Raw genomic sequence first — 26,998 nt, 5'->3', positions numbered from 1 at the left:
GGTCTAGGGCAACAAAGATAAAACACAGATTTTAGTAAGCAATAACTCATGAATATCAGGGGAGGTGTTAGCTCTGTGGAGGCTTGGGAGTAGCCCAGCCATTGAGCTGCTCAAGGCATTTTAAGATATAAGGCTTCCCGAGTGTGTCTTTCATTTGGGAACCCAGAACGTTGGTGCAGGTAGCAAGGAATGTGCTGCTGCCTTAGCCACCAGGTCGATCTGAGTAACTGGCAACTACAACAGTGCCCTGCTGGCGTCATTCCATCCAGAACCTGCTGCTTCTGTTTCTTAAAGACTGGCCAAAGTTCAGCTGGCTCATCCCATTCTTACCCCGTCTCTGCTGCCCTCTGCCCTGTGCTACATGGGGTCCTAGGTAGGCTGTTTCTCTTCCTGTAGCCTCAGTCAGCACATGGAACACCTAGTTCTACTGACCTGGAAAAAAAATGTGTATTTGTGTATGCATTCAGGGTGTATGTATGTGTGTTTCAAGGCTACAAGGTTTTCCTGAAATCTATAAATCTGAGCTTAACAAACCGTGGTCACTCTTACAGTGATTAGGAAAGTCATCCAGTAGCCCTGCCCTTGCCATATTGCACTTTATTGCAGAGCAGTCAGTGTCATTTCATGTACCCACCTGGAGTACCTCCTCAAGTCTTCGGGAACGTCGAGCAGCTGTGCTCACACCTCACCTGAAGAGAACAACCGTTCTCTCAGTATCGTGAAGCCATGTGGCCCCGCCACTGCTGTGTTGGGGAAGGACTGGCTGTTCTCACTCTCTAGGCCACATCGTCATTTTCTCAGGCTCTCAGCCTTCTACCCTTCGTCATTCCTGCACCTGCTCGCCTCGCACCTTAAGACTAGATGCCCATCTAAGGCAGCGGCAGGGACAGTCAGAGCTTCTAATTACGGCAAACTGGAGTGTTCCAGAATTTTTAGAATCGTTTATTATTATACTTGAAGAGTGGCACTTCCAGCACTCTGAGGAACCTCTCAGAAACTGTTCCCTAACTGGTGTGGGAGAAGCTACGGTTGGTGTCATTTTAAAGGTAATCGTAATTACTCTTACGTTCTTACCTTTTAAGTGATAGTCTGGAAACCAAGAAGATAAGAAACCTAGTTCCTCCCTGCATTCTGTCCTCCTAATCCCTAGCCGTGTCATGGGAGTGATGGTAAATACACTCCCAAGTCCTGGTCCCTCCCGGAGCTTCCCAACAGGTAAGGAAGGCTTGTGGACACAATCTCACTAGTCCATCGTTTTCTTTTAGAACTGGTGGAGAGCCCAGGTGAGCAGTGACCAGAGGAAAGGGCTCTGTGGAGGTGATACACCACCCAGACAGGAGAGGATGGGCCTTCGAGGAAACCCGCTTTCAAGCCCCAATATATAACTACACCACTTAGAAACAGTCAACAGGAAGCTTTGTGTCGAGAATTAGGACAGTTTATTGTTTGACCAACATGCTGAGTCTTTTCCACATATTACACAGTTGAATGTAAAGTCAATATGGCCACTGTGCCTTCTGAGCCCAGTACAGATGGAAATGCCGCCCTCTGCTCCTCACTTTAAAGGACAGGTGAGAAGTCAACACATCACAACAGGCAGGCTGGCCTTCGTTGCTATGGAGGCGTCCTGCCTCCTGAAGGGCCCATCTGAACTCCCGCTGCATGGATTTCCTGATAATTATACCCTGCGGAGAGTGTCAATCAGACGGGGTCTGGAGTCCAAGGAGTGTGCACATTGAAACTGCAAGATTTCCAAACAGTGAAGAAGTTGATTTCAAACAAAAATTAAAAGGGTACCCTGACTACTGGTGTGTGTGAGTGTGTGTGTGTGTGTGTATGTGTGTGTACACAAGACAATGCAAGTAGATTTGGGGACCACTCTTCTTTACAGTGAGAGCCCAAAATGCACCTATCTTCTCTCTAGCTAGTCAGGCTGGGAAGACCCTTAGGTACTAGCCATGGAGTAGAGATGGCTTAAGGGACGCTAGCACAGCAGTCCTGTCTGAACACCGCAAGGTCAGCAACGGATCAAGAATGCCAACACTAGTTCTGATCCTCTCTGGCTTGCAGGTGACCTTTTCTGTTCTGGTTCTCCCACCCGTGAAACAGGAAGGGTTTGGCTCCCAGTGCTGTGGCAAGGTGATGGTGCCTCCCATTCTTGGGGGAGAGGTAGTTTAGAAACTATTGAGCATCTGACACAGACTCCTGCTGACTGGCTCTTGGGTAGCTCTAACTCAGCTCTCTTCAGCCACTTTGCTGACAGCCGCTCCCCCATCCATATGGGAAAGGGATAAACTGCCCTCCCTGCAGGAGGCTGAAGCCAGCCGTGCTTAGATCTCTGACACTGGTTAGCCACTGGGTTACAGAGACTAGGCCCAGGCGTCTATACTCCTAGCTACCACCTTGCAACCCTTGTCTTTGTTGCCTGAGACATTGAACTGATGTGGCCATGGCTTCCTGGATCTTGAGATATTGCGAAATGTTTAAAGATGGCGACAGGGAGCAGTGACTGGCAGCAGCAAGGCCCTAACCACCCAGCATTCTAACCTCTGACCCCACAACAATACTACTTACGCTACCTGCCCTTTCACAATCTCTGCACTGCTCACAGTTTTGCTGACAACTCTCTTTCAAGTCTCTTAAAGAAAAGGAGGAGGGCCATGCCCATCTGCCAGGCCAGGCAGTGTCCAGAGAGAGGAACTGAATTACTGCATTGACATCATGCCCTAAGAGGAACCCTCCATTTTGTCCTCTGACTGATCTGAATTTAGCAAAGATGGGGGCACAGATAATTTCAGGATGTCTTTATGAGAACCTGACTGGATCCTATGTACAAGTAGGATGGTGGTGGCGGTCAGGGGGAAAGCCCAGGTCCAATACAGTTCTGTTGGGGCCTGGCTGCCTTGATTGCCTTTTGGGAAGGAGATGGGTAGCTTGGCTGAGGAAATAAGGCCAGGGCACCTCTGGAGTGGGAGAGCGATGGGGCAGAACCCTAATTCTCAGGGGCCGCGGGGCTGGGAGAGTTTAAACTCAAGGAGGGGGGTTTGTGTACAAGCTTGGAAGGCAGGGCTCCTTAGGCCAGATCGACCAGAAATGGCATCTGCCATGGTACCTGCTGTTTCTAGTAGCAGGCCATGATGTCTTTAGACTGTGTGCACAAGAGAAGTGAACGGATTTTCTAATTCGAGTTACAGGAATACAAGAAAGGTTATTCAGTGTCCAGAAGGTTAAAATTCACCCTACATTCATTCAGTGAAAGCCAGTAGAGAGTGCTGTCAGTGGGGCTCTGCCAGAGGCCACCAGCAAAGCCCCTCACTGCCAACCAGGCTGCTGTCACCACGGGCTAAGTATGCTTTCTTCCAACAAGCACCACATGGGTGGGGTGTCCACACTGGGGGACACTGGCCCACGACGGCATGCACACCTGTGCACACAGGTACAAAAAGCGGTGGTAAAGGTAGTTTTGTGGACTACTTTTGCTTGTAGTTTAACACATCTATGCACTATTTTATTGAAGGCAAGACAACCACAAATTATTTGACAATATTGAGTTATTTCTTATTTCAATACACTGCATACTTTTGAACTTCCAAAAACCGGAATCACAATGTAAGTTCCAAGTTGTGAGTGGGAGAGACGAGGATATACACTGAGCACATGTATATGTGAGGATGTAAGTGTGTGTATGTGTGCGCGCGGAGGGTGTATACACAAGTCTATCTCTATGTATAATTATGTACACACATATAAAAACTAAACACGTGACGTTTCGATTATGCTCGTACATTGGTCCTTGCCTTCTGGAGGAGGTACCCAGGGCAGTCCTGCTTCCTCTCTTCGTCATCAGAACTGGCTTTGACACTGTCTCCCAGGATGGAGTTGCATGACAGGCCCACTCACAGAATCAGCCCTGCCACGCAGGCTGCCATTTTGAACTCATTCTTTGAGAGATTCCATAATTCATCCCAACCTCCTTGTTGGAGTTCTGCCTTGTGGAGGCAATTCACTCTGCCCACCAGCAGTCTGGAAGAAGAGCCAATGCTATGGGGCTAGGCTGTTCTGATTAGAGTCACTGCCCCAGGCCTGCCCAAAGGCAAACAGGGGCAGTGAGTCCGGGAGCGTTTAGAATGTGAGAGCTATTCTGCTGTGAGAAGAGCACTCTGATAAGAGACTCTGAAGGTCTTCAGTCTGGGGAATGAGTGGAAATAGCAAGGACAGCCTGCTTGGGGGGGGGGGCAGGTTGCAGTGCCCTGGGGCAGCAGCCTTCTGGAAACCCCACAGTGACTCCAAGATGCGTGCAGTGCAGCCGCCAACACTCCCAAAGGTATTCATACAAAGATTTCAAACGTACCGTGCCAGAGGTGAGGACACATCGAGAAATCAGCTTTTCCAGAACAACATTCGGCAAGATTAGTATCCGAGGGTCTGACAACATGGAGTGTCCGGAGTCATGGCCGACTCCTCTCACTTCCTCAATGGTAGCTGCAGTGATGGCAGGTGCCCTAGGCTTCAGCGTCCCTGAGCCACCCAGCATCACACATTGAGTTGGCGAGCCAGCCTAACCATGTGTGTCAATGGTTGGGCCAGTAGATTACACACTGCCTCAGCCCTCAGCTGTCAAGCGCATCCCATCCATCCTTCCAGTAACTTCTTGTTGTCTGTCACCGGGTCAGCCCAGAGAACACACGGCTGCCTGTACTTTCTGGCTCTATGGTTATTTTTTCAGGGAAGGAGAAGAGGCAGAAGCAGCCAAGGAGCCTGCTGCTGAATCTACAATCCACGGGCCTTCATCTCCTCTCAGGGGCCTGCCATTGTGTCCCACTCTGCCAGGGCAGAACTCGACAATACCCCCTCCGAGGCTGTTTTGTTAGATTTTTTTGTTAGATTAAAGTTGGATTTGACTGTGGAGTGCGGGTTTGGTTGGTTTGGGCCATGTGACCCAGAACTAGAACTAGAATGTAATTACTACTGTTCAGTTAATTGCTTTAATTTTCTGGGCTGGGGGGCGGGGGTAGGAGGAAAATAGAGGTGACACACAGTTCCAAGAGAACAGGAAGGAAGGAGTGTGTGGAGAGGTTCTCTGTAAGTTTACAAATATACAAAAACAAACAAACAAAAAGCACTTCTTTCAAATAAAAATGACTACTTTCCTAATCTGGCAAAAAGTTGTATACACATGATTTAAATTTTTTTTTAAATTTTAACAGTTTTTGGCAATCTTAATAAAGTACAATATATTACAACCAAACCAAAAAATAGTTGTTTAGGTAACAGCTGTTAAGAGTGACGTGGTCCCTGATGCCCAGCCTCCCTCCCCATGTCCCACCCTACTCCTAGAGAGAGAGAGAGAGAGAAAAAAGAAAGATCCTCCAGTCTTGATAAACTCAGTTCCCACCCCGTTAGGAAGCTATAGGAGGCAAAACAAGTGAGTGACGCTGAGGAAGCCGAGTGGGCGGAGCATTAGCAGGAGCAGCCGCCCTCGCTGGCCGGGGGCTCCTGAGGCTTGTCCAGCTTGATGTCAATCACTGTAGGAGGCGGGCTAAGGAAGAAGTGCCGGTCATCAAGACATCATGCTGTCTCTCTGCAAACCCACAGCCTCAGCTCTGAGCTCGGCTGGAGGAGGAAGGAACTGCTTCCCACCCGTTTCTCTCCTGTCTCTACCTGCCTGCACCCCACCCCCCAAACTGTCGACCCAGTGTGAACCCGGCTGTGATCTCACTATCAACACCACACAGAGGCCAGGCAGAGTCTGGCTAGAAGGTTCCTCCAGTGACGGATAAACTGTGCTTCAACTCCAGCATCTAGCAATAGATGGTTAGCAATCAGCTGGTTAACGGCTGGCCCTCCCCCAAAGTGCCTGGGAGGGAAGAGTCCCCTAGCCAGGATCAGAATTGAGTGTCCATATCATAAAGTACAGGAGGATGTGAGGTGGTGGTCCTTACCTCTTAAGGCTGCTACTGTGAGAAGCTGCATCCACGGACTAAACAGCCCCTTCCTACAGCATTCTGGGGGCTGGGGGCTGAATCACACTTGCCAAGAACACCAGAGGAGCGGATGCAAAGTGCAGGGCAGCCTGTACCTTCCCATCATCTCTGGCTACAAACCCAGACTAACTGATTGTACAAGACTTTAGCTTTGCCTCCAGCCAGGACATCTCACCACTACTGTGCACCAAGCCCTTGGATGCTCTCCAGCCCCACCCAGATCCTTGGCTGGGCTGAGTCGGGTGGGGTGGCAATGGAGCTTGCTGCTAGCATTCTAAGGATGTCTCTGTGTCCCCTCTTTGGGGGTAACATGTGAGGTTCTTTTGGCATAACATACTCTGAATTTCATTGTCTCTTTGCCTTGGCTGTTTTACTTGGCTTGCAGCCAGTATTTTACCCTTTCTGTCAATCACACAGCACGGTATATATTTTCAGTTTGATTTTTCTCCCTACCTTTATTTTCTCTATCTTGCATGTGTGCTCACAGAAAAAACATACAGTGTTACCTTGCTGGTGTGTGTGTGTGTACGCACCCCCACACGCCTGATGCCACTGGACAGTACACATAAGTAAACTTGCTTCCTTTCCCCTCCCCCTCAGCTCAGCTTTGCCCTCTCCCATCCCATGGTCCTTTTCCTCTGCTCCCTACATCTCTACAAACGCTTCCCAGACCACTGTGATGCTAGTCTCTGCTAACTGTGGTTCTGTGGTGGTCCCCACTGATCCCAGGACACTCCAGGGCCTGGCTTGCACTGCTGGTCCCGAGCACAGGCCTCACTGGGGTCTTCTCATCTTTCCCAGGTGCCCCTCTGAGCCACCTCACCCCTTGCTCAGCAGAATGGCATCCCTAAGCTGGCTCAGTGACACCCATCGCCTGGAGCAGAGGCACAGCATCCAAGATCTCTCATACTAGCATCCAGTCTTTCCCACGAATCAGCTCTGGTTTGATGATCCTTGCCCACCCCCACCCCCACCATACATGGAGGTCCCAGCAATCAAGACTGTCCCCTTCCTCAACAGATTTCATACTTTCCTTCCTTCTAGAAGTACCGCACACAGCCCTGCCCCATTCAGGCCCCCTCCCTAGCCCTGCCTCTAAGTGGCCTCATTCTAAGCCAGGTTCCTCTTCAGGTCGCAGTGAACTCTGTCCCTAGCACTGCTTGAGGTCCAGTGGACGTGCCATCTAACTTCAGCATCAGACTTCACCCGTCATCCAGACAGGAGGTTGAGGGGCCTGGGAGAACCCCACAGCTATGTGACCTTCCCACCTGGAGTTGGTTTATTTACTTACTCAGACTGAGGCTGGAACCCAGGGCCTCAGACACATCAAGCGTATACTCAACTGGGAGCTACACCTCCTGCCCACTGGCAGTCTCTTGCAGAGCAACCCACCCCTGACCACTCCCATTGGATGACATTTTGTTTTTGAGCATGGTTTTCATCTTCTGGCTTCATTAGAAAGTCCTAGTACCAGGCATCCCATGCCTCCTTGGGCTTTTAGCCCTGGTCCTAGAACTGTGTGAGGTGACCCACTGTTCAACTTGTGCCTAAGTCCTTGGGACACCTTAGGCCTTGGACCTCCCCCTTTATGTCACCATGGGAACTGTGTCATTTACCTCCTCACTCCCCTTTGCGATGCCTCTCGGAGAACCTTTGACCACTAAATCATTTATACTAATAGATGGTCCTCAAATGCTTCAGAGATCTGCAAAATATGGCATTGTAAATTAATAATAAAAAGGTTTTCATGCTAGAGAGACATGCTATGACGGCTCCTGGCAGCACCCCTAAGCTCCTTCAAAGAAGATGATGGGTACAGAAGAACCTTCGCCTGGAGCTTGCTTTAAATGTGGCAAGGCTGGACACTGGGCCCAAAATTGCCCCTCACTTCTACTGCTGCTAGGATGCTACTGTCCAACCTGAGGACAAGCAAGACACTAGGGAGCAGGTTGCCTTCCTTTGCCTAGACAAGGTAGACAAGTGCCGCCCCCGCCGAAGCTCTTACTCCACAGGACAATCTGACAGGACCTTCTGAGCCTGGTATAGCCCTGAGACTTCTGTCCCCAATGACCACAGAGACACCCTAGGGTGTCTCTGTCCAGGTAGCTGGTAAGTCTCTGTCATTTTTAATCGATTCGGAAGCTACTTGGCCTTACTTCCTACTTAAATGAAATCTACCCTTTTCAGATCTCTGGCATTAAGGACTAGGCTAGTGACAGCTTGGTACATTGTTAACAGCAGCAACCAAGGCTTCAGTCGCTCCTCAGCTGTCTTCAGGTGTAAAAATCAGGCTCCAGGCGTCACTGTCCTAGAGCTCCTACTGGGTTGAGACCCAGTGTGCCTTGTTACCAGACTCAGAAAAGAGTCAAACTCACAAGATAGAGTTCAGTGTAACTTTTCACTATTTCTGCTTTCCGAGGACTGTTCTCAGTCAACGGCTGGGTAGGAACAAAAGGTGTGAAGTTTAAAGCTTAAGCTCTGAGGATCTAAGAAAATGTTTGAGGGTCTGAGGAGGTTTTCTTTTTTCTTTGTTTTCATGGGACAACCCTCTGTTTATTTGATTAAACAAAAATAAAATATGCTGCATAGGGACACTTTTAAAGTCCAAAGAGACACCGGCTTTGTTTTAAGGCTGCAGTAGCTGATACAGCATTTCCTGAGGAGGTTTTCTAAGGCATGTAAATGCAATTTGTAAAGGCGTAAGAAAGTAACTTAAGGTATATATAAAAAAGGCTTCAGATTTCTTTCCTTTGCAGTGCTATGGTTGTATAGAGTTTTAACCTGAGTCAATGCAGTGCTAATAAGCTATCACTCTAGCTCTGGAAAAGCACTACGGCTTTTATAACAGTCACAAGCTCAAGGTTTTAGATTTCCTATGGCTGTCTTCTAAGTATAGACTTACAGGTGCTTTTTATTGCGCTGATAAAACTGCCTGGCTGATAGATACATCCAGTCTTCCGGACAGAGGGAGGAAGCCCCTCTTTCATGGTCTGTATTTGTACTGAAAATCAAGATCAAGTGTGTGTTGGCCTTGCTGCCCAACAGAAGGTCCTTGCCCTCCCCCAGCTTGTCCTCCCAAAATCATATCCTGAGCTTCTACTATGACAGAAAGGCGAGTCTGTTCTCCACAATGTGGATTTCAATGCAGATTACAAACAGTGGCAATGGCAACATGCCTAAAACTTATTTCTTTTTGTAAATTTAAGTTCTTGTAAGCTTCAGGGACTAGGCTGAATCCACCTCTCCTGGTGAATGGACTCCAGATAAGTACTGTCAGTCAACAGCCTGTTCCCCTACCTGCCTAGTGTCCACTTATTTCTGACGGTGGGATCCCCTTTCCTTGATTTTGGGGACTCCCCTCTCCCAACTACCAGGACCCTGGGTCTAAAAGTTTCAAATGTACACCTAAGAAAAGATTTTCTCCTGTATGTATCTGTCCCAGCATCCTGCCAGGTCCCCATGTTAACTCAAAGTCAGCATCTAGGATAGCTTGAAAGTGGCTGGCCCCAGGTGGTCCAGCCTCACAGACTGCTTCAACTAGGCCTGCACTTTGCTAGCCCCAGATGGTCCCACAGAGCCTACACAGCTAGGGAAATGGCCAGCTCTCCCAGGACTTGGCCAGCACCCCAGCTTTCTTGGGTCTCCAAAGATGTCCATGCTCTGAGATAGCAGGGAGCAGTCTAAAAAGCATAGGCACCCCCATTGCCACCTTACTACGACCCCTTCCTCTTTTCTTGCCTTTTATAATAAACAAAAAGGAGGAATACTATAAATCAGGAGCCCCACCAGCTTGTCCTTCAGCAACTCAGAGCTAGTAGCTTACGTCATTGCCCGCTGTGGCCAGGTGTGGTGCACTTCTACCGTCCTATGGCTGCTTATTTCCCCTATGTGACACACGCACCCTTTAAGCCTCAAGCCATCCCTGATCTTTCTCCCTCTGTGTGTCTTGTTAATTCTGTTTCTCAGTCTCTCTGTCTGTTTCTTATATCTCAACTTCGAGATGGCCTTTTACCTCCCCTCTCCCATAAACCTCTTGTGTGTGAGGTCTGCTACGTAGAGTGATCTCTTAGCAGCACACCTTGGCCCAGACCCACCAAGGTACCCCCAATGCCTAATCCTAACACTCTCTCCTTGGGGGGACACATGGTTACTATCTGGTTATCCCTTGCATAAGCTAAGAAACCCTGTTTGCTCTCCCCCCCCCCACCCCTACCTGCAAGAAGAAAGTTCTGGGCTAACATGCTTTACCTTATACAGGCATAATCCCAGCTCTTAGCTCACACATCATCTCCCTGCGCCCCAAACCTGTAAACTCCCCTTGCTTTAGCCCTGACTGATGTGTGTCTTCACTGACCTCCACCTATGAGATTGGAGAGCTGCCTCTTAATAAGCCTGCCTTTATACTTTTGAGTTGGCTTGAATTGGTTCATTTCGTTGGTGGAGAAACCTATTATGATTCTGAAGAATTGGGAGAAGCTGGGCCCCCAGTCCAGTGGGTCAGGCTTCAGGCCACGTGGGGACCACTTCTCTCCCTCTCCATTCAATGAGAGCCACTTCCCAGCCACAGCCTAACAGGTACCGGGTGCCTCTTCCCAGTTCAGGACCGAGCTAGGGATCCCCTGCCAAGTCTCCGCCAAGCCAGGACAAGCCTGTCCATTCAGAGCAAAGACTCAGTCTTTGTTCCAGGTTGGCTTTGGATTCGTTTTGTTCTAGGGAGGCTTTGGATTCAGAGACGTCCTTTCCAAGGTTTCTCCACCCCACACTCTTTGACCCCAGTTTATCATATGGGTCGCTGCATCATTGGCAAGTCCAGGAGAAGACAACGCCAGGTTTAAACCCAATCTTCAGTAGCTCATGTGGTGGCGGTTATGCAATTTATCCAAATTGGGACTGTCTTGGACCCTAAGTTCCTCTTTATTCTGTGGCTTGGCCACAATACGCCTTGGACAATGAGTCCAAATGGCCACCAGGAGGTACTGCTGACTGTAACACCCTTCATGATCTTGACAATTTCTGCTGGCGTATGGACAGATGGCCTGAGCTCACCTATGGACAAATGTTTTGGGAACTGCACTTTCGCCCTTCCTTCTGTAGTCAGTGCTCAATGTTGGCCAAGGCTGTGACACCTCCAGACACACTTTCATCTGGGGACTGGGACTACAAGACACCCTTTACTCTGACGGGACCACTTGAGTCATGGGCACACCAACCCCTTCCCCAGCCCTGTCTACTACTCCCACTCCTACAGCACCATAAGCTTGAGTCTATTGGCCAACCTTCCTCCCTATACCTGTTCCTTCCTCCTTCCCTGCCGACTTCTCCCCTTCCTACACCATCGATACCCTGACTATTGGCTAGCCTTCTCCCTAGTACCCACTCCTTTCTCTTCCCCTTCCTCTGAGACAAAAGCCAAGGACAATTAACTTCCTCCCCCTTACTCTTGTCCCCCTTGTCCCTCCCCTCCTCTCTCTCCTCCCATTGTCCCTCCTCCTTCATTACCAACACAGGCTCCGCCTACGGGTCAACCCACACCCTGGTCCCATGCACATCCTGTCCCACTTCTCCTGAACCCTCCCCTGTAGCCTCTCCTATGCAGTCTCAATATTCCAAGGCTCTTCTGCCCTCCCAGGAGGTGGCCGGAGCAGAAACAGCTGTGGGAGTTCATGTTCCTTTCTCCCTTCAAGACTTCTCCCAGACTGAAAAGCAGAGAGGCCCCTTCTCTGCCATCCCACCGGCCTATATTAAAGAGTTCTGCTTCCTTTGTCAGGACTATGACTTAACTTGACACGATCTTTATGTCATTCAGGCTCTACCCTCACTCCTGAGGAACATGGACAGGTTCAGGCTGCAGTCAGACAGTATACAGACCAGGGCCACCTAGTGGACAATACGGTCCCTGTGACTGACACAATGGTGCTGACCACAGAGCCTAAGTGGAATTATTAGCCAGGTCACATTGACCACCAATTAGAGTATGGTCCATTGTCTCCTTCAGGGAATGGAAATGGTCTCAAATAGATTGTTGACTTTCGGCAAGCTCTGCAAAATTACACAGGAAGCTAATGAAATCCTGGCCATTAAAAAAACTGGTTACAACAAACCATGGTCTAACACCTTGGCCTTGACCCAGCCTCCCCAGCAGGGGCTACAGTCCTGGCTACCCATTTTATTTCCCAGTCATCTTCAGATATTCGGAGGGCGGGGGGGAGACTGAAGATAGTCCCCAACCCCCCATACAGGAATTGGTAAAGATGGCTTTTAAGGTATTCGATGCCCAAGGGGCAACTGAGTCTTCCCGACAGGCTCAGCTATAGCAAAAGGTTGCACTCCAAGCCTAAGACTTGGCAACTGACCTGAGGCCACTGGCAATCCCGCAGACCCCATCTAGTCAACGTCAACTCCAACAAGGGCCTGTTTCAAATGCGGCCAGCAAAGCCACTGATCCCACAACTGCCCCAGCCCTCAGCAACCCATGCTGTCTGCTCACCACCCTACCACTGGAAGTCAGAATGCCCCAGTGTGGGCTTGTCCTCTGGGCCAGGCCATGAAGGTCCAGAGCCATCAGCGCAGGTACCTCAAACTCTTCCTGCCTTTAGGCTCCTCGGCCTGGCAGAGGATTGATGGCACCCAGACTCAAGGGCTCCTGTCACTCTTGCAGATCCTAGGGTAATGCGCCATGACCTTCCGGGTGGACATGGGGCTACCTTCTCTGTCTTGACCTCCCACTCGGATCCCACCATTCCTTCATCAGTTTCTGCTATGAGGATGGATGGGATCCCCTCCTTTCCAGCCAGCTATGCCACTTTCCTATATCCTTGACTGACGATTTCTCACACATCCTTTCCTAGTCGTGCCTGTCTGCCCTGTGCCTTTACTTGACCACAATATCCTCAGCCACTTCTCTGCATCCCCACAACCTCTCCTGACTCTCATCTTCTTCTTCCTTTGGTTGCCTCACAGATACCTACCCCAGACTACCCTGTATGGACTCTACCAGACCCTGTTGACCCCCAAATATGGTATATCTCCACCCTGGTAATTGCTCCGCACTACCAGCCAGTCCTAGTTTTACCCCTCTTCTTTCCCCTTTCAGACCCCAGCTCCCCACTTCTGAGCCCCATCGTCACTGTCTGAAGTCCATCAATACCCACCTCCCATGTCAGGGACTTCTAATCCCTATAGGACTTGCCTCGCAGCTCTTCCATTCTCCCTCTCCGTAAGCCCTCCAGTGCCTACCACGTGCTGGGATTAAAGGTGTGTGCCACCACTGCCCGGCTCTCTCCTTAGACCTTAATGCTAAATACATGTCTTCAGAATGTAGATGACCTATTACTTTGTAGCCCCTCCCTGTCTTTGTTCCAGACAGCCAACTCCTTGTTTCTAAACTACCTTGTCTACCCGGGATCAAGTCTCCCCATCTAAAGCTCAACTATGCTCTCCCACTGTAATATATACTCAGGTGTTCAACTTAGCCGAGGCTCTGAGACCCTCACCAAGCACGGGTTCTGAGAGATCTATAGCCCCCAACTGTGGCAGATCATATTCCTTAATTTTTGGACTTGGTTGGATTCTTTAGACCCTGGATTTCCAATTTTGCTAATACGGCTAAGCCACTATACCAGGCAGCCAAGGAGGCCCCCAGTGGGCCCCTCACCCACTCAGCTATAGCTCACCATCATTTTCCCTACTCTCTGAGATGCCTTTTTAGCAGTCTCAGTCTTGGCCCTTTCAAGACTCTACTCAGTCCTCTTTATTGACAAGAGGCTGGGGCCCTGGTCCAACCCACTGGGCCCTCTCACCGAGCCATTGATTGCTCCTCCTCCTCCTCTTCTTCTTTAAAGACTTATTTATTTATTTAATGCATATGAGTACACTGTAGCTGTCTTCGGATACACCAGAAGAGGGCATCAAATCCCATCACAGATAGTTGTGAGCTACCATGTTCCATGGTGGGAATTGAACTCAGGACCTCTGGAAGAGCAGCCAGTGCTCTTAAACTTTGAGCCATCTCTCCAGCTCCCAAGCCACTGCTCTGCTATCTAAACAACTGGACCCTACTGTGTGCGATGGCAGCCATGTCTGCGAGCCCTAGCAGCAATGGCTGAATTCACTCAAGATCACCTTACTCCAGCCTATTACTGTATACTCTACCCACTGCCTCTCTGATCTCCTGAGCCACACTTCTTTCTCTCTCCTCAGACCCTCATGGGCCCAACCCTTTTATCTGTCACTCCTGGGAAACTCCCAGGTCACCTTGGCCCCTAGCCCTGCTCTAAACTCAGCAGCTGTTCCTCCTGGTTCACCCTCCTCCATGTGCCTTCCCACTCTTGCTTAGAGCTGTGGAGGCCCTACGCTCACCCCAACCCGGCCTCCCAGACCAGCCTCTCACAGACCCACAACCCACCCTTTTTGTGGATGGAAGTTCCCTTAGAGATAACCCAGGAGTCACCAGACAGCATATGTGGTGGTCACCTCAGCTGAAATGACTGAGGCGAACCATCTCGCAGTGGAACCTCTCTTCACAAAAGGCTGAACTAATTGCTCTAACCAGGGCACTCCATGTTGCCAAAGGACAATGAGCCAATGCTGACTCAAAGTATGCCTTTCTTGTAGCTCACAGCCCCTCTGTCCTATGGAAGGAAAGGGGGTTCCTCGGCACCATGGGTGGTCCCCTTATAGCCAAGCAAGCTCTTGGAGCCCTCCAACCCCCTGCAGAGGTGGCCATAAGTCAGTGCAGGAGTAAGGGAGGGACCAGACCTCCACAGATCCAGAGCCTGTGGATAATTCCAGGGCTGACTCAGTGATCTGAGGTCTGGCTTCTAGCTCCTACAGACTCACGGGGCACATCCTCTTCCTAAGATCTTCCTACAAACCTCAGTGTCAGATGGAGGATAAAACCAGATTCCTTAACAAAGGGGCCACACAGACAAAAGATGGATGGCTTTGCCTAAATAACAGCTTTATTCTTCCCCTCAAATTGGCACCTTCTATTATCTCAGACATCCACCAGAGCCTACACATCAGACCCAAGAATCTGTTCCCATTTCTAGAGCCGCCCCTCCCCATTGACTCCACTGACCTTTGAGCCCATATTTTACAGCCTCATCCTTCCGGTCAAACATGTGCCAAGACAAACTCACAGGGGGCTCTCCAGATACGCCAGACCCTGCACCAGCTCCAAGGACACCAACCAGGACAAGACTGGCAAACTGACTTCACACACATGTCTACCCAGAAAAGACTCTGCCGTCTCCTAACCCTCGTTGACACTTTTACAGGGTGGATCCAAACGCTCCCCACCTCCAGGGGAGCAGCGGATGTGACAGCTCCTGGAACATAGGAGCTCAGTTTTGCATGCCAGGGATGCCTTGAACCTGAAAATCTCACATTCTGTGCCACCCACAGTCATTGAGAAAGGTAGAGAGAGCCTTATCAAACAACTCAGAACTCTCACCCGAGCTCAGGTTACCCTGGCCTTCCCTTCTCCCAAGTGCTCTCACCTCTGAGCTACCCCACATTCTCCTACGAGCCTCAGTCCTTTTGAGCTCATGCACGGAAGGCTGTTTCTCCTCAGCCAACATGCGCGGGCCCAGACTCCCCCATTGGCCAGCGACTTGCCCTGTCCCTCCCGTGCTCCCTTATCGGCTCACACACTGACAACTATCCCCACCCCAATATCAGCAGACTCAGCCACTGCCCACCCCTGTCCCTTTCCCGGGGTCAGGGGACCAGGTGCTTCTCAAACAACTATCTTCCAAATCTTTAGAGATCCAGTGGCTCGGACTCTACATGGTAATCACCACTCCCTCAGCTGCCAAACTCCTAGGATATCAGTGTTGGCACCATCTATCTAGGCTCAAAAAGGCCCCAGCCCAAGATGGCTGGTCTGTTTTAGCAGTTGGCACCCACCGCTCTCAGGTTCTACAGGGATTCTCAAAACCAGGTCTGAATGGTCAAATGTGACAACATTCACTTTATTTGCCTCTTCCTTTTCCTGGGTCACACCCTTTCTCTGCTGCCATAGGTGCCAGACACCGAGACACCCCTGCCTGGTTGTCCAGCTAGGTGAGACCAAATCAGCTCCAACATACTGCTGATGCTTCCATGTTCAGCCATCAAGCCTGTGAAACCCACAAGGACATCGCGGGCCAAGCAGACTGTCCCTCTAAGGGGTGCCAAGATGGTATTTCCATCCCAGTATCTTTCTTTAAATGTACAAGGACTATTGCTCCTCTATGATTGCTTTACCCACGACCACCAGATGGAGGAAGTTTGTCATTCCCAAAGGGTCAAAGAACAAAGGGGTTGCTCATGGGGCCCTTGTAAAACAAACATCCCAGGAGGGTGCAGACAAGAAAGCTGATGAGAGCATAGACGAGGATGAGCCTGTCCAGTGGCTGGATACCTCCCCTAAACTACAGCTATATTAGCGTCTGAGATCCTTGGAATGACCTCTGGGCCAAGTCTATCAGAGTGAATCATCCTCATCCTCGTAACCATGTGAACAGAGAGAAATCTGGAGACCTGGCATCCAGACCCTGCCCTCTTCCCTCCAGCGCCCCGCAAACCTCACCAAGACCACACAACAGCAGGAGCGCCTCCAGCCACACCCGAGAGACTCCTCCCAACCTTGGGTAAAAACTAAAGAAAATGAACCTATCCCCTGCTGGGCCTCATCCAGGAGGGAGCGCAATCCTACTTAACCTCTTTAAAGCCTTTGACGTCAACAACTGCTCTCTCTGGGCTGCTCTGGGCCGCGCTCCTCTGATAGCAGTTCCCTTGCCGGTCCCTTCGTGAGGCCAAGGGCTGACCCTCCAACCAAAGGCTATCACTATACAAGACGCACTCCACTCCTCTTCCAGACACTCACTTCCCTTTCTGCTACTCTGGGCCTGGCTCCCTTTGCAATACTACTAACACAACTTTGGCATCTGCCCGGGCGCAGCAGGGGATTCTGCTGGTGCAGCGGCTCTATAGCAAAAAGCTTGCCTCCTGGTGATCCTTCCTCTCTGTGTAACCCAACGACACCAGAGCCGGACCAGATGCTTTATGGAAAGGCTGACACAGCCACGCTCTCCTATCCTACCAGCTCTTTCCAATCTCAGGTGCCCTCTGCCCACATAGATCACAGTAGTAACAGGTATTGCTGCTGTGGCCTCGACTGCGGGTGCCATCGGATACAGGTGGCTGAGATCAGAGGGGTGTCTGACTGTCTCCAAAAGCCCATCAACAACTTGGTGGCGTCACTGGCCACTCCTCCAGCATGAGATCAATTCACGTGGCCATGCAAAACCTGTGAGGAGCATTGGTCCTCCTCACAGCAGGCTCAGCCCTCAGGAGGCACCTGTATGTCCGTGGGAAAAGAATGTTGTTATGCCAGCAAACCTGGCCTAGTAGAGGCTAACATTGAGACACCTCACAAACTCTGAAGAACCCTGCCAAGACAACCAGGGTAGTCTCCGTTTTATTCTTCCTGGCAGTCTTCACTCTGCACCTAGCTAGCCCCGTTCACAGGGCCGTGGTATTAATCTAGTTTTTCCTCCTAGCGCCTTGCATCTTCCGCCTTCTCCCAGAATGGATTCTCGAAGTTTCCCGAGTAACTGCCAACCAAATGCTTCCGCATTCATACCTCCCAAGGAACTCGGACCCACTGACTCCCGACTCTCTCCCTCTGCAGCAGGAAGTAGCTCTGAATCAGTGCCCTTCCTTCTACCCAAAGAGGTCAGGAAGATTGGTTGGAGCCCCTGCATATCCCTTGCACAAGCTAAGAAACCCCATTTGTTCTTCCCCCAACCCGGCCCTGCAAGAGGAAAATTCCAGGCTAACACAACACCTCTCCCTGTCTCTGTTTCCAGCCACGCACAGTGAGTGCCCACACAGGGGTTCAGCTTCTCTACTTTACACAGGCATAATCCCAGCTCCTAGCTCACACGTCATCACTCTGTGCCTAAAACCCATATAACCCCCTTGCTTTAGCCTGGGCATGTGACTTTACTGACCTCTAAGTGTGCCTCGCCGGACAGCTGCCTCTCAATAAACCTGCCTTTACACTTTTGATTTGGCTTAAATTGGTTCATTTCGTTGGCGGAGAAACCTATAGTTACTGCCAAGTTACTGTCATTATTTGGCACACAAAACCCTTGTTCCAGAAAGGAGCGCCCTGTGTGTGTGTGGACACAGCAAAGGGCTGTGGCCCTATCTTTCTGTGGTCCCTTAGCCCAACTTCGTTGAGAGATCAAGCGCTGGAAGGTGGGTAAGGGGACCTGCTAGACAGGCCCTGGGCAGGCTTCCTGTGCAGAGCAGACGTGAAGTGCAGACACCCTCTAGGGACCTGGAAGCAGAAGACAGAAGCTCTGCCCCACCCCCCAGCCCCCACTCACACTCACACCAGTCCAGGGAGTAAGGCCACATGAGAACCGTTCATATATCACTAAGTGCCACTTCTGTGTGCTTGTTCCTCATGTTGATGCAATCCTAAGCATGATCCCTAACACATCATGACAGCATCTGGGTTTGAACCGTCAGTCAACATAAGTGCTGGCTCAGCACCAAGCTGAGGTGGCAGCTGCTTCCACCTGTCCCCTGCTGGGCTGTCTATAGAGTCTGCTCCAGGCTGCTTCAGTCTTGCCTCTTAGGAGGCTCCAGCCATGAGCACCTGGAAGTGGTACGGATGGCTGCATCTGCCAGATGGGGGCACCCCACAGCTGGGCAAACAGTGCCCTGTGTGATCTGCTTGCCATATGCCCAGCGCTCTTCTCCCTAAAGCTGGGCAAGTCGCTAGGTTCACTAGGACGCCATGTTAGTTGTCATGCTGAAGTGGGAGCCTGGGGGACCCAACTGTAAATCCTGCATGGAGTGCCACCCGGGCCTCGGGGAGAACATGAATGAATGACCGCCATGCATGCTAGTATGTCAGCTTTGCCTTTGGGCTGGACAGGATAAAAGCAGGCTATCTGTCCCCCCCAGTGGGCACAGGGTCACTACACCTCTTGGCTTCCCATCGGTCCTGCTCCTTTCTTGACTCTGCAGGTGGGTTTTTGCTCAGGTAGGGCCATCTGATAAACTTCAAAGAAAGCCTGCGTGTGGGCAATGTCCTCAGCCACCTACAGCGCTACTAATCTCAGCCTCGCAGGGGTCCTTGAGAGACAACCCTCCAGAACGGAGTAGGGGTAGATATGCAGGAAGTCTCAGCGTAAAGGCTAATTCCCTGACTGACACACACACAGCGTGCCTTGGATTGCTCTATGTACCTCAGATTCATCATCTGGGTGTAAGCGAGGTTTTCAGTTAGACTGGGTGAGTGTTGGGCAAGCTTTCCCCATAGAGCAGTGGGCAGATGGAGGAAGCATCGACAGGTTGAAATCAAGTGCTCATTGCATGGAAGCTTCCTTGTCTGGGAACTCCAGGGGACTCAGGAAACACACGCAGTGTTCACTACAAAGCAACACAGAGCCACCATCCTCCAATCCCCCACTGCTGCACAGCCCTTGTCTTTCCTCACTGCTAAGAAAGAAGAGGCAGCCTTGGTTAGAGAAAGTTTGGAGCTCAGAGAACGTGGAGCCCATCTGGCTACTGAAAGAGGTGGCCCGGCTCTCTGCATCAGTCCAGGGAGGGCTGTGCCAGAGGCCAGGTGGTCTTCATCTGCTTACTGAACTAAATGACTCGTGGGCTTGGGGAGCCATCATTTCACTCACATGATAAAGGAAAAGGATACTCCCTTCTTTGCTCTTCTCCTGGACATTCTCCATGCCGGGCAGAGCTGACGCCACACGTCGGAAGAGCTGCAGGCAGGAGATGCAGGGTGAGGCCTGCCCAGTCCCCCTCCTTCCCTCTCCTGGTCTTCCCCTGTACTGCTCTCCTCGTGTACGGAGCCTGAGGATTGATGGCCTGTCTGTCCACTGACTGCCCACTGACTGCCCCAGAGTGCAGGCCTGTTCTAAGTCCTCTGCCATCACCATAGCCCCTCTCAATGTTGGTCCTGGAGCAACTCGGGATGTTAATAGGAAGAGGGAACAGGGGCTAGAGAGACAAAGTGATTGCCACACAAGCAAGAGGACTCAACTCCAGTCCCCAGAATCCACATAAAAATCTGCGTGTAGCTGCACACACTTGTAATTCTGGTGATAGAGTGACAAAGACAGGTTCCCAGGGCTCCCTGGCTAGCTGAACTGGTATACTTCAGGTAAAGTCAAAGACCCTATCTCAAAGTATAAGGTGGATGACACCTGAGGAGTGACACCAGAAGTTAACCTGTGACCGCCACAGGTGTAAGTAAACACATGCATGCCCCCACACACCTGCACACAAACACATGTCCACACATACAGCAAAGCTGGGGCTCTTCCTAGAGGCAGGCTGGCCCACAGGCAGTCAGCAGGGGTCATGAGGGTGACTGCAAGGGACCTGCTCTGGTACAGAAATCATCCAGGCCACAGGAAGCAGGCCCTTCAGCGGGCAGCTGTTCATCACTCTCACATGGGGACGAGGTGTAGAAAACCAGTTTCTAGCCTTACGGAAGATAAACGACTCTCCCCAGGGACACAGATCCTGGGAGCCAGGGTCATAACCACAGTGAAGAATGTGAAAATTTGTGTCAATGTGGTGTGCTACATGCGTGTGCTATGCGTGGTATGCCTGATTTTGTTTGCAGAGTGGGTATAAAAAGTTAAGTGTGTTTTTGGGTGTAAGTGTGTATGTATGTGTGTGTGTTATGGTAAATGCCATGTTTCTGTGTGTATATGAGAAAGTGAGTGTGGGAGAAGCAAGCATGTGGAGTGTGGGTCGACGGGCAAGTCTACCTAATTGAGTGTGCACGACGACAGGAGGTATCAGGGGCACCTAATAGGTGGACACTGGCAGAGGTGACATCTTGAAAGTAACAAGTACAAGCAGAAGCCGAGAGCACAGAAGATTCTGAGCCTGGCAGAATGTCTGGGTCTTCCCCAAGTTCATAAGTTAAAACCTAACTCCTGGCCAGGCAGTGGTGATGTATGTCTCTAACACCAGCACTCTGTGAGCTTGTGGCCAGCCTGGTCTACAAAGTAAGTTAAGTTCCAGGACAGCCAGGGCTATGCAGAGAAACCCTGTCTCAAAAAACTGAAAAGCAAACCAACCAAACGAACAACAAAACCAACTAAACAAATGAAAAAAAAAATCTAACTCCTAGCAAGGCGGTGTGAGGAGGTGTTGCCTTAAGGAGCCCCCCTGACTGGAACTTTACAGAGAAGCTGTGGGAGCCTTCACGTTCCTTTCATGTGAGGAAACAACTGGAAGGTACCAAATACGAGGGAGCAGAGTACGCAAGGCACTGGATCTCCCAGCGCATTCATCTTGGAGTCCTCAGCCTTCAGAGCAGGGAGGAGGAAGGTTCCGTTACCTGTGATAGCCTGTAGTAATTGTGATAGCAGCTCAAACCCACCAGACTTAACTCTTGCTCAAACCCTTGCTCAGATTCCAGATCATTCCAGGATGGGGGAAGGGACCAGTCTCACCTTGGCCCAGCGGATTGAAGATGCCTCCTGCTCTATGGATGCCTGATACTGTCCTCGGCTTCGATTTCCCATGATGTCATTGGACCCAAAGAGCAGCGGCCTCACCACCCACCCCACCCCTGCCTCTTTTTCTCCTCTCTGAGGTGGTTAGGCTCACATCTGATACAGAGGCCTGGAAAAGGCTGGAGTGAATGGAGCTGAAGGGCCCTCCAATTGGGCACTGGGTTCCGGAAGCTGGGGCCGGGGGTTCCCTAATATGGCCACAGTGCCCCTCCTACTTTGTCCTTTCTAGCTCCTTTGTCAACCTTAATCTCAGCACTATCAATATGAAGTGAACCATCACTCTCTCTCAAAAGCCAAGTGGTGCCCAGGTGTGCCTGGGAAGTCGAGGGCCGCAGCGGACACGGCGGCATCAAGCCGCGTTCCTTACTTAGGATCCCTTCCTGTGCTACGGGCACCTTGCTGCCAGGCTCTATGCCCATCAGCCCGGCCTAGGATGTCCTTCCTCCTTGCTACCACCCTCCTCCTGCTCCGAGACAGGGGTTCTTCACCTTGCTTGAGCCACAGGCTCCTTCACACTGCTGAAGCCGGTGGACTCGTTTTTCAGATGTAGTCAAGTTATAATGGATCATAAAGGAAACCATTTGCTTCTGAATGAAACTTCCCAAATATTTAAGGATCATAAATCTGTGCCACGCTGGCATCCATGTCTCCTTACAAACATACAGAACATCAGGATTACAGGTGGTCTAATGGCTAGTGGGATGCTGAGATCCGGTACTGTGAAGCGTGGGATGCCTGTCATACTGTGAAGCTCTGCCAGTGGGACAGTCACAGGACTCACTGCTAACCCTGAGGCTGTCTGGCTGTCTGCATTCATCACTGAGGAGCTGGTTACAGATGAGGGAGCAGTCACAATACCTGTGGGATTTTTCTGAAGCCCAGGTCGGCTGAGCTGCTAAGCTCTGCCCACCAAGTACTCTGGTTCTGTGGGTCCCAGCCACACCTCGGCTCCCTCCCATGATTCCCGACTGCCAAGGGAGTCTCTTTGCTCCATTACTGAGTTACCCTTCGTGGCCCTGGGTTCTTGTCAAGTACAAGACATAAGCCCAACGTATTGATCAGATTCAACATCCTGCATTCGCATGTGAAGTGAAGTGAGATGCTAAGAACCACAGCTTCCTCAGCCGGGCAGAAGTCCATGCTGGACTTCCATTCACACACGCTGCTCCAGGGACCCACAGCTGATGATGTCTGAGGAGACTAGTGACTGACAGGGTCTGCGCGGCTCTCTAGCGGAGTGCCTCCCCCACTCCCCAACCCCCATGCCACCAGCTTTACCAGTGCTGGAAGCCAGTGCCATCCCCCACTGCCCAGAGCTATAAGTGTATGCACTGGCTGTCTGCCCCATCCTAGTCACTAGCCACTCAGAGCAAGGAAGGCCTCAGGGGAGGGCCTTCAGACCCGAGCAAGCCAGCTCTCCTAACCTGCTTCACGTTGTAGCCAGTCTTCGCGCTGGTCTCGATGAACATGACGCTCAGTTCTTTGGCTCGCTGTTCCCCTTCCTCGATGGTTATCTGCCTGGAAATGAAGGGGAGAAGGAAAATCAGGGAGCAGAGAGGCAACCCCTGGCAGAAGTGGAGGAGGCATCCTGAGATAAAGAACTGTGGGGACTGCCAGGCCCATTGGTCAGCCGTGAAGACAGGTTTCCTGCCCAGGGGTCCCTGCCAGGAGGCCTGCTATAGTCTGTCTAGCAAGAAGGTAGCACCTGGGCACAGAGGACCCCAAGCCTTTTCCACATTTTCCCATATCTTCTGAACTAGGAAGCAAGGCTACCTCCTACCTTTTAAGGCAGGGTCCTATGTAGCCCAGGCTGGCCTTGGATTTGTGATGTAACGAAGAATGATAGTGAACTTCTGATTCTCTCCCATATGTACCTCCCTAGAACAGGGACCGTAGGATATGCCACCAAGCCTGGCTGTATGATGCTGAGCTTCACACTTGGAAAGGCGAGCGCTCTGCGGCTGAGCCACGCCCCCTACAGCTTTCTCAGCAGTCCTTAGAACAGGATCTCCTGGACACGTGCAGCCTTTCTTGTAGTGAAGCCTCAGCCCCCATTTCCTAATGCAAATACCAAAATTAAAAGTAGCTAGCCTTGGCCCATACTGATCTGCAGAGGAGACCATTTCCCNCCCCCCCCCCCCCCAGCAGGGATGCTGCAAGAAGCCACATGCTTTACTAGAAACCGCGACACATGGCTTTTCTGTCCCAGTTAGCACAGGGTTCCAAGAGCGGACATATACGCAAATGACACCTTAATGGGCAGTGACATCAGAGGACAGCTATGGAGAAACCTTTTCCAAAAATACCCCATGCCCAGATCCAGCCATAAACCAGGATGCATGGACAGGGGACAAAGTTGGTACTCGGCTGACATAATTCAGGCTCATACCTGAGGACCTGGGTTTCACACCTCACATGTCAACGCCAGGATTTCCCAGGGACAGAAGCTGTGTCAGAGGCTACTTTGGGACCATGATGGGAACGCCTGTGCAGACAGGCCCTGCCCTGCCTTTGCTGAGCTGAGGAAAACAAAGCTTTCAGAGATGAGAAGCCTGCAGTGTACGGGGGCTAACAGGTGTGTCGGGGTCCCTGTGCGTGGAGACCAGCCTCGTTGCCCTGTCATCTCAGACCTGGGCAGGAACAGCCACAGAGGGGCGAGGAAGCATGGGCCCGTTAGTCATAGCACCTCCACGCTCCAGTGCTTGCCTACCTCTTGTCAGCCAGATCCGTCTTGTTACCCACAAGCATGATGATCACGTCACTGCCCCTCTCCGTCCTGACGTCATCAATCCATTTAGAAGTCTGCTGGAAGGAGTTGAGATCTGGAGGCAGAAAGTGGGAACAGAGTGAGAATGAGGGGACCTGGAGGGGTCAGAAGGAAAGATGGCCTCCTGCCCTGTAATACTGGGAGAGCCTCCAGCACTGCTCAGCCACCCTAGGGAGAGAAGTCACCGTACCTAGGAAGCTAGGCTGTCACAACTTCTACACAGAACAGTGACTCTAGAGACCACGCAAGAGTCACAGCTGGCCATGGCCTGGCCGAGCCTCGGATCTGTGAAGGGAGCATATGGCGACCCCTAGGAAATGGTGTCCCTCCAAAGTGATGCTCAGAGGAGCCTGAGGAAGGCCAGGCTGGCTGGGGAAGAGAACCTGCAACCCTGCAGGGAAGGGTAGACAGATAAAGCACCCCCTACAGGCATATCAATACAGAAGCAAGTCACCTGTGTTCAGGGTCATCTCCCTCAGACATCCAAGTTCAGCACCTGGGGGTGGGGGGTGGGGGGGAGGTGGCTGCTCTCCCCAGCCTGTGACGCAGCTCCCACCTCACTAGGGGGTGTAAGGAGCATATGCTCAGAGAGGAGGTAGAAAGACAGAGGGGCAAGGCAGAACTGAGCAGTGAGGCGTGCCGCAACCCCATGTGATGTCAGGGTCCTCAGAGCACTCTGGGAGTAAAGCCTGGGGCTTCCCAGGTGTGTTTCTCTAGGTCAGTGGTTCTCAACCTTCCCAGTGTGATGACTCTTTAACACAGTTGCTCATCTCTAGCTCAGTGGTCCTCAACTTTCCCAATGCAATGATGACTCTTTAACACAGTTGCCCATGTTGTGGTGAGCCCCAACCATAAATCTATTTTTGTTGCTACAGCAACAAATTCATAAACTGTAACTCTGCTATGAACTGTTATGAACTGTAATGTAAATATCTGATACGCAGGATATCTGATATGCCATCCCCGTGAAAAAGTCATTTGATCCTAGAAGAGTGTCAGCCCACAGGTTGAGGATCTTTGCTCTGGATGATTTGGGGGCACCTGGGCTCTGCATAAGGCCTGCTCCAACCTGTGGTCCCCCACTGAGTCTGTGCAGCCCTTTCAAAAATCATGTATACAAGAGGGGCTGCCTAGAGGGATGCCTGGGGAAAGCTGGCACACACATGCCAGCCAGGGCCAGGGAGGGCACAGAGAGCTAACCCTGTGAACATCTGCCATTTCCCCCACCCCGGGGGGCCCGTGCCCCAAGCAGAACCAACCCTGTCTTATACAGTCGAATTTGTTACAGGAGTTTGAAGGACAGTGATGAATCCACTACAGTCTAAGATAACACACTACCCCACACTGAACACACACTGGTATACACATTCACACACACACAGGTCTGGTCAGGGTCACACTGGGTCCCAAGAGCCCCCTCCTTCCAACACAGACTCCAACTTACTAGTGATGTCATACACCACGACAGCCACCGTGGAGTCTCGGATGTAGCTGGGGATCAGGCTGCGGAACCTCTCTTGCCCAGCAGTGTCCCAGAGCTGCAGTCGAACCTACAAGGCCCAAACAGAGGCATCGGTAGAGGAGTGGTAGAGGGGGTTGGAGGCCCAGACCCCACGATGCTGGCACTGCTAGCTCCCTCCTGGTCTTGGCAGAGACTCCCGAGAGTGCCCAAGTGAGGGCTCTAGGGAACAAGCCCAACAATGCCCTCCTTGTCCTCCAGTTCTAAGACCAGGAACTCACCGTACGGTCTTCCAAGTACATGGTTTTTGACAAGAAGTCAATCCCGATGGTTGCCTATTAAAAAAAAAAAACAACAACAACAACACCGAGAGGTCAACATGAAAAAGGAATCACACAAAGGAGCCAGAAGGCCAGGGACCCCAGGAAATGGCACAGAGAGCATAGGGGACACTCAAGCCAAGTCCCTCCACTGAGGAAGGAGCTTGAGCAAATGATGGTGAGATCAGGTTTTTGTTTGCAGAGGATGTTCTACGCAGAGAAAGAGAGAGAGAAAGGTGCCTCTAGAAGGGTGAGAGAGCATGGGGCACAGGAAGCAGTCCCCACCTGCCTCCAGCATCCCCTGAGCTCCCAGACTCTCCCTTGGACTTGGACTTCAGTTTGGCATTGTTCTTGGGGAGGCAGGGTTGGGTAGGATTTGTCACTGCATGGGGACAGAGAGCAGCGTGCCCTGCCTTGGATGGGGTACTGTGGACCATCCAGAATGCCTGAAGCCCAAAGAGCTCTTTGCTCCTCATGCTGCCAAGCCAAGGGATGTCACCCACACCCCTGTGCCACCTGGCACCTCTTCTGTCCTAGTAGACAACCTCTCTGGTCCTTACCTGCACCCCATGTCTATAAGCAGGAGCCAAGATACTGTCGGTGTGAAACAGCAAACACCACTAAGTAATAATGAACCCTCAGACCCAGCTAGACATCCAGGGCCTGGCTCCAGCCGCATGCTCCACCCTGTGCCTAGAATCATCTTCTTGTAACACAGAAAGGTCTGCAGGAACCTTCGACAGTGCAAAGGGCTCAGTAGGAAGCACTGTTGGTGGTGAGATCCCGATTCTATCTACTGACGTAGATAGATGGGTCCATATTTTCTCAGACACAGAGATAAAGAGAATATGTTGTATACTGGTATCTGAATGAACAACTGTACCAAGGGCTATTTTCGCTCTCTCTAGTATGTA

At 51.2% G+C, this 26,998-nt stretch overlaps 1 protein-coding gene across 1 annotated transcript in view; it reads right to left on the bottom strand.

Annotated features, from left to right (window-relative positions):
* Positions 1 to 1,422: 1,422 nt before the first annotated feature.
* Positions 1,423 to 26,998, bottom strand: part of Rab6b (RAB6B, member RAS oncogene family) — a 72,259-nt gene continuing 46,683 nt past the window's right edge. Inside the window, exons 3-8 of the mRNA XM_021172658.2 lie at positions 26,046 to 26,099; positions 25,750 to 25,855; positions 24,249 to 24,360; positions 22,963 to 23,056; positions 19,699 to 19,765; positions 1,423 to 5,525 (exon numbers count right to left, since the gene is read on the bottom strand). Coding sequence (XP_021028317.1) covers positions 5,461 to 5,525; positions 19,699 to 19,765; positions 22,963 to 23,056; positions 24,249 to 24,360; positions 25,750 to 25,855; positions 26,046 to 26,099 — 498 coding nt within the window. The 3' untranslated portion in view covers positions 1,423 to 5,460. The remainder of the gene's footprint in view (positions 5,526 to 19,698; positions 19,766 to 22,962; positions 23,057 to 24,248; positions 24,361 to 25,749; positions 25,856 to 26,045; positions 26,100 to 26,998) is intronic.

The sequence above is a fragment of the Mus caroli genome, chromosome 9 (assembly GCF_900094665.2).
Source record: "Mus caroli chromosome 9, CAROLI_EIJ_v1.1, whole genome shotgun sequence".
Classification (NCBI taxonomy): Eukaryota; Metazoa; Chordata; class Mammalia; order Rodentia; family Muridae; genus Mus; species Mus caroli.
The sequence above is the reverse complement of the archived record's forward strand: the minus strand, read 5'-3'. Positions and strand labels throughout refer to the sequence as shown.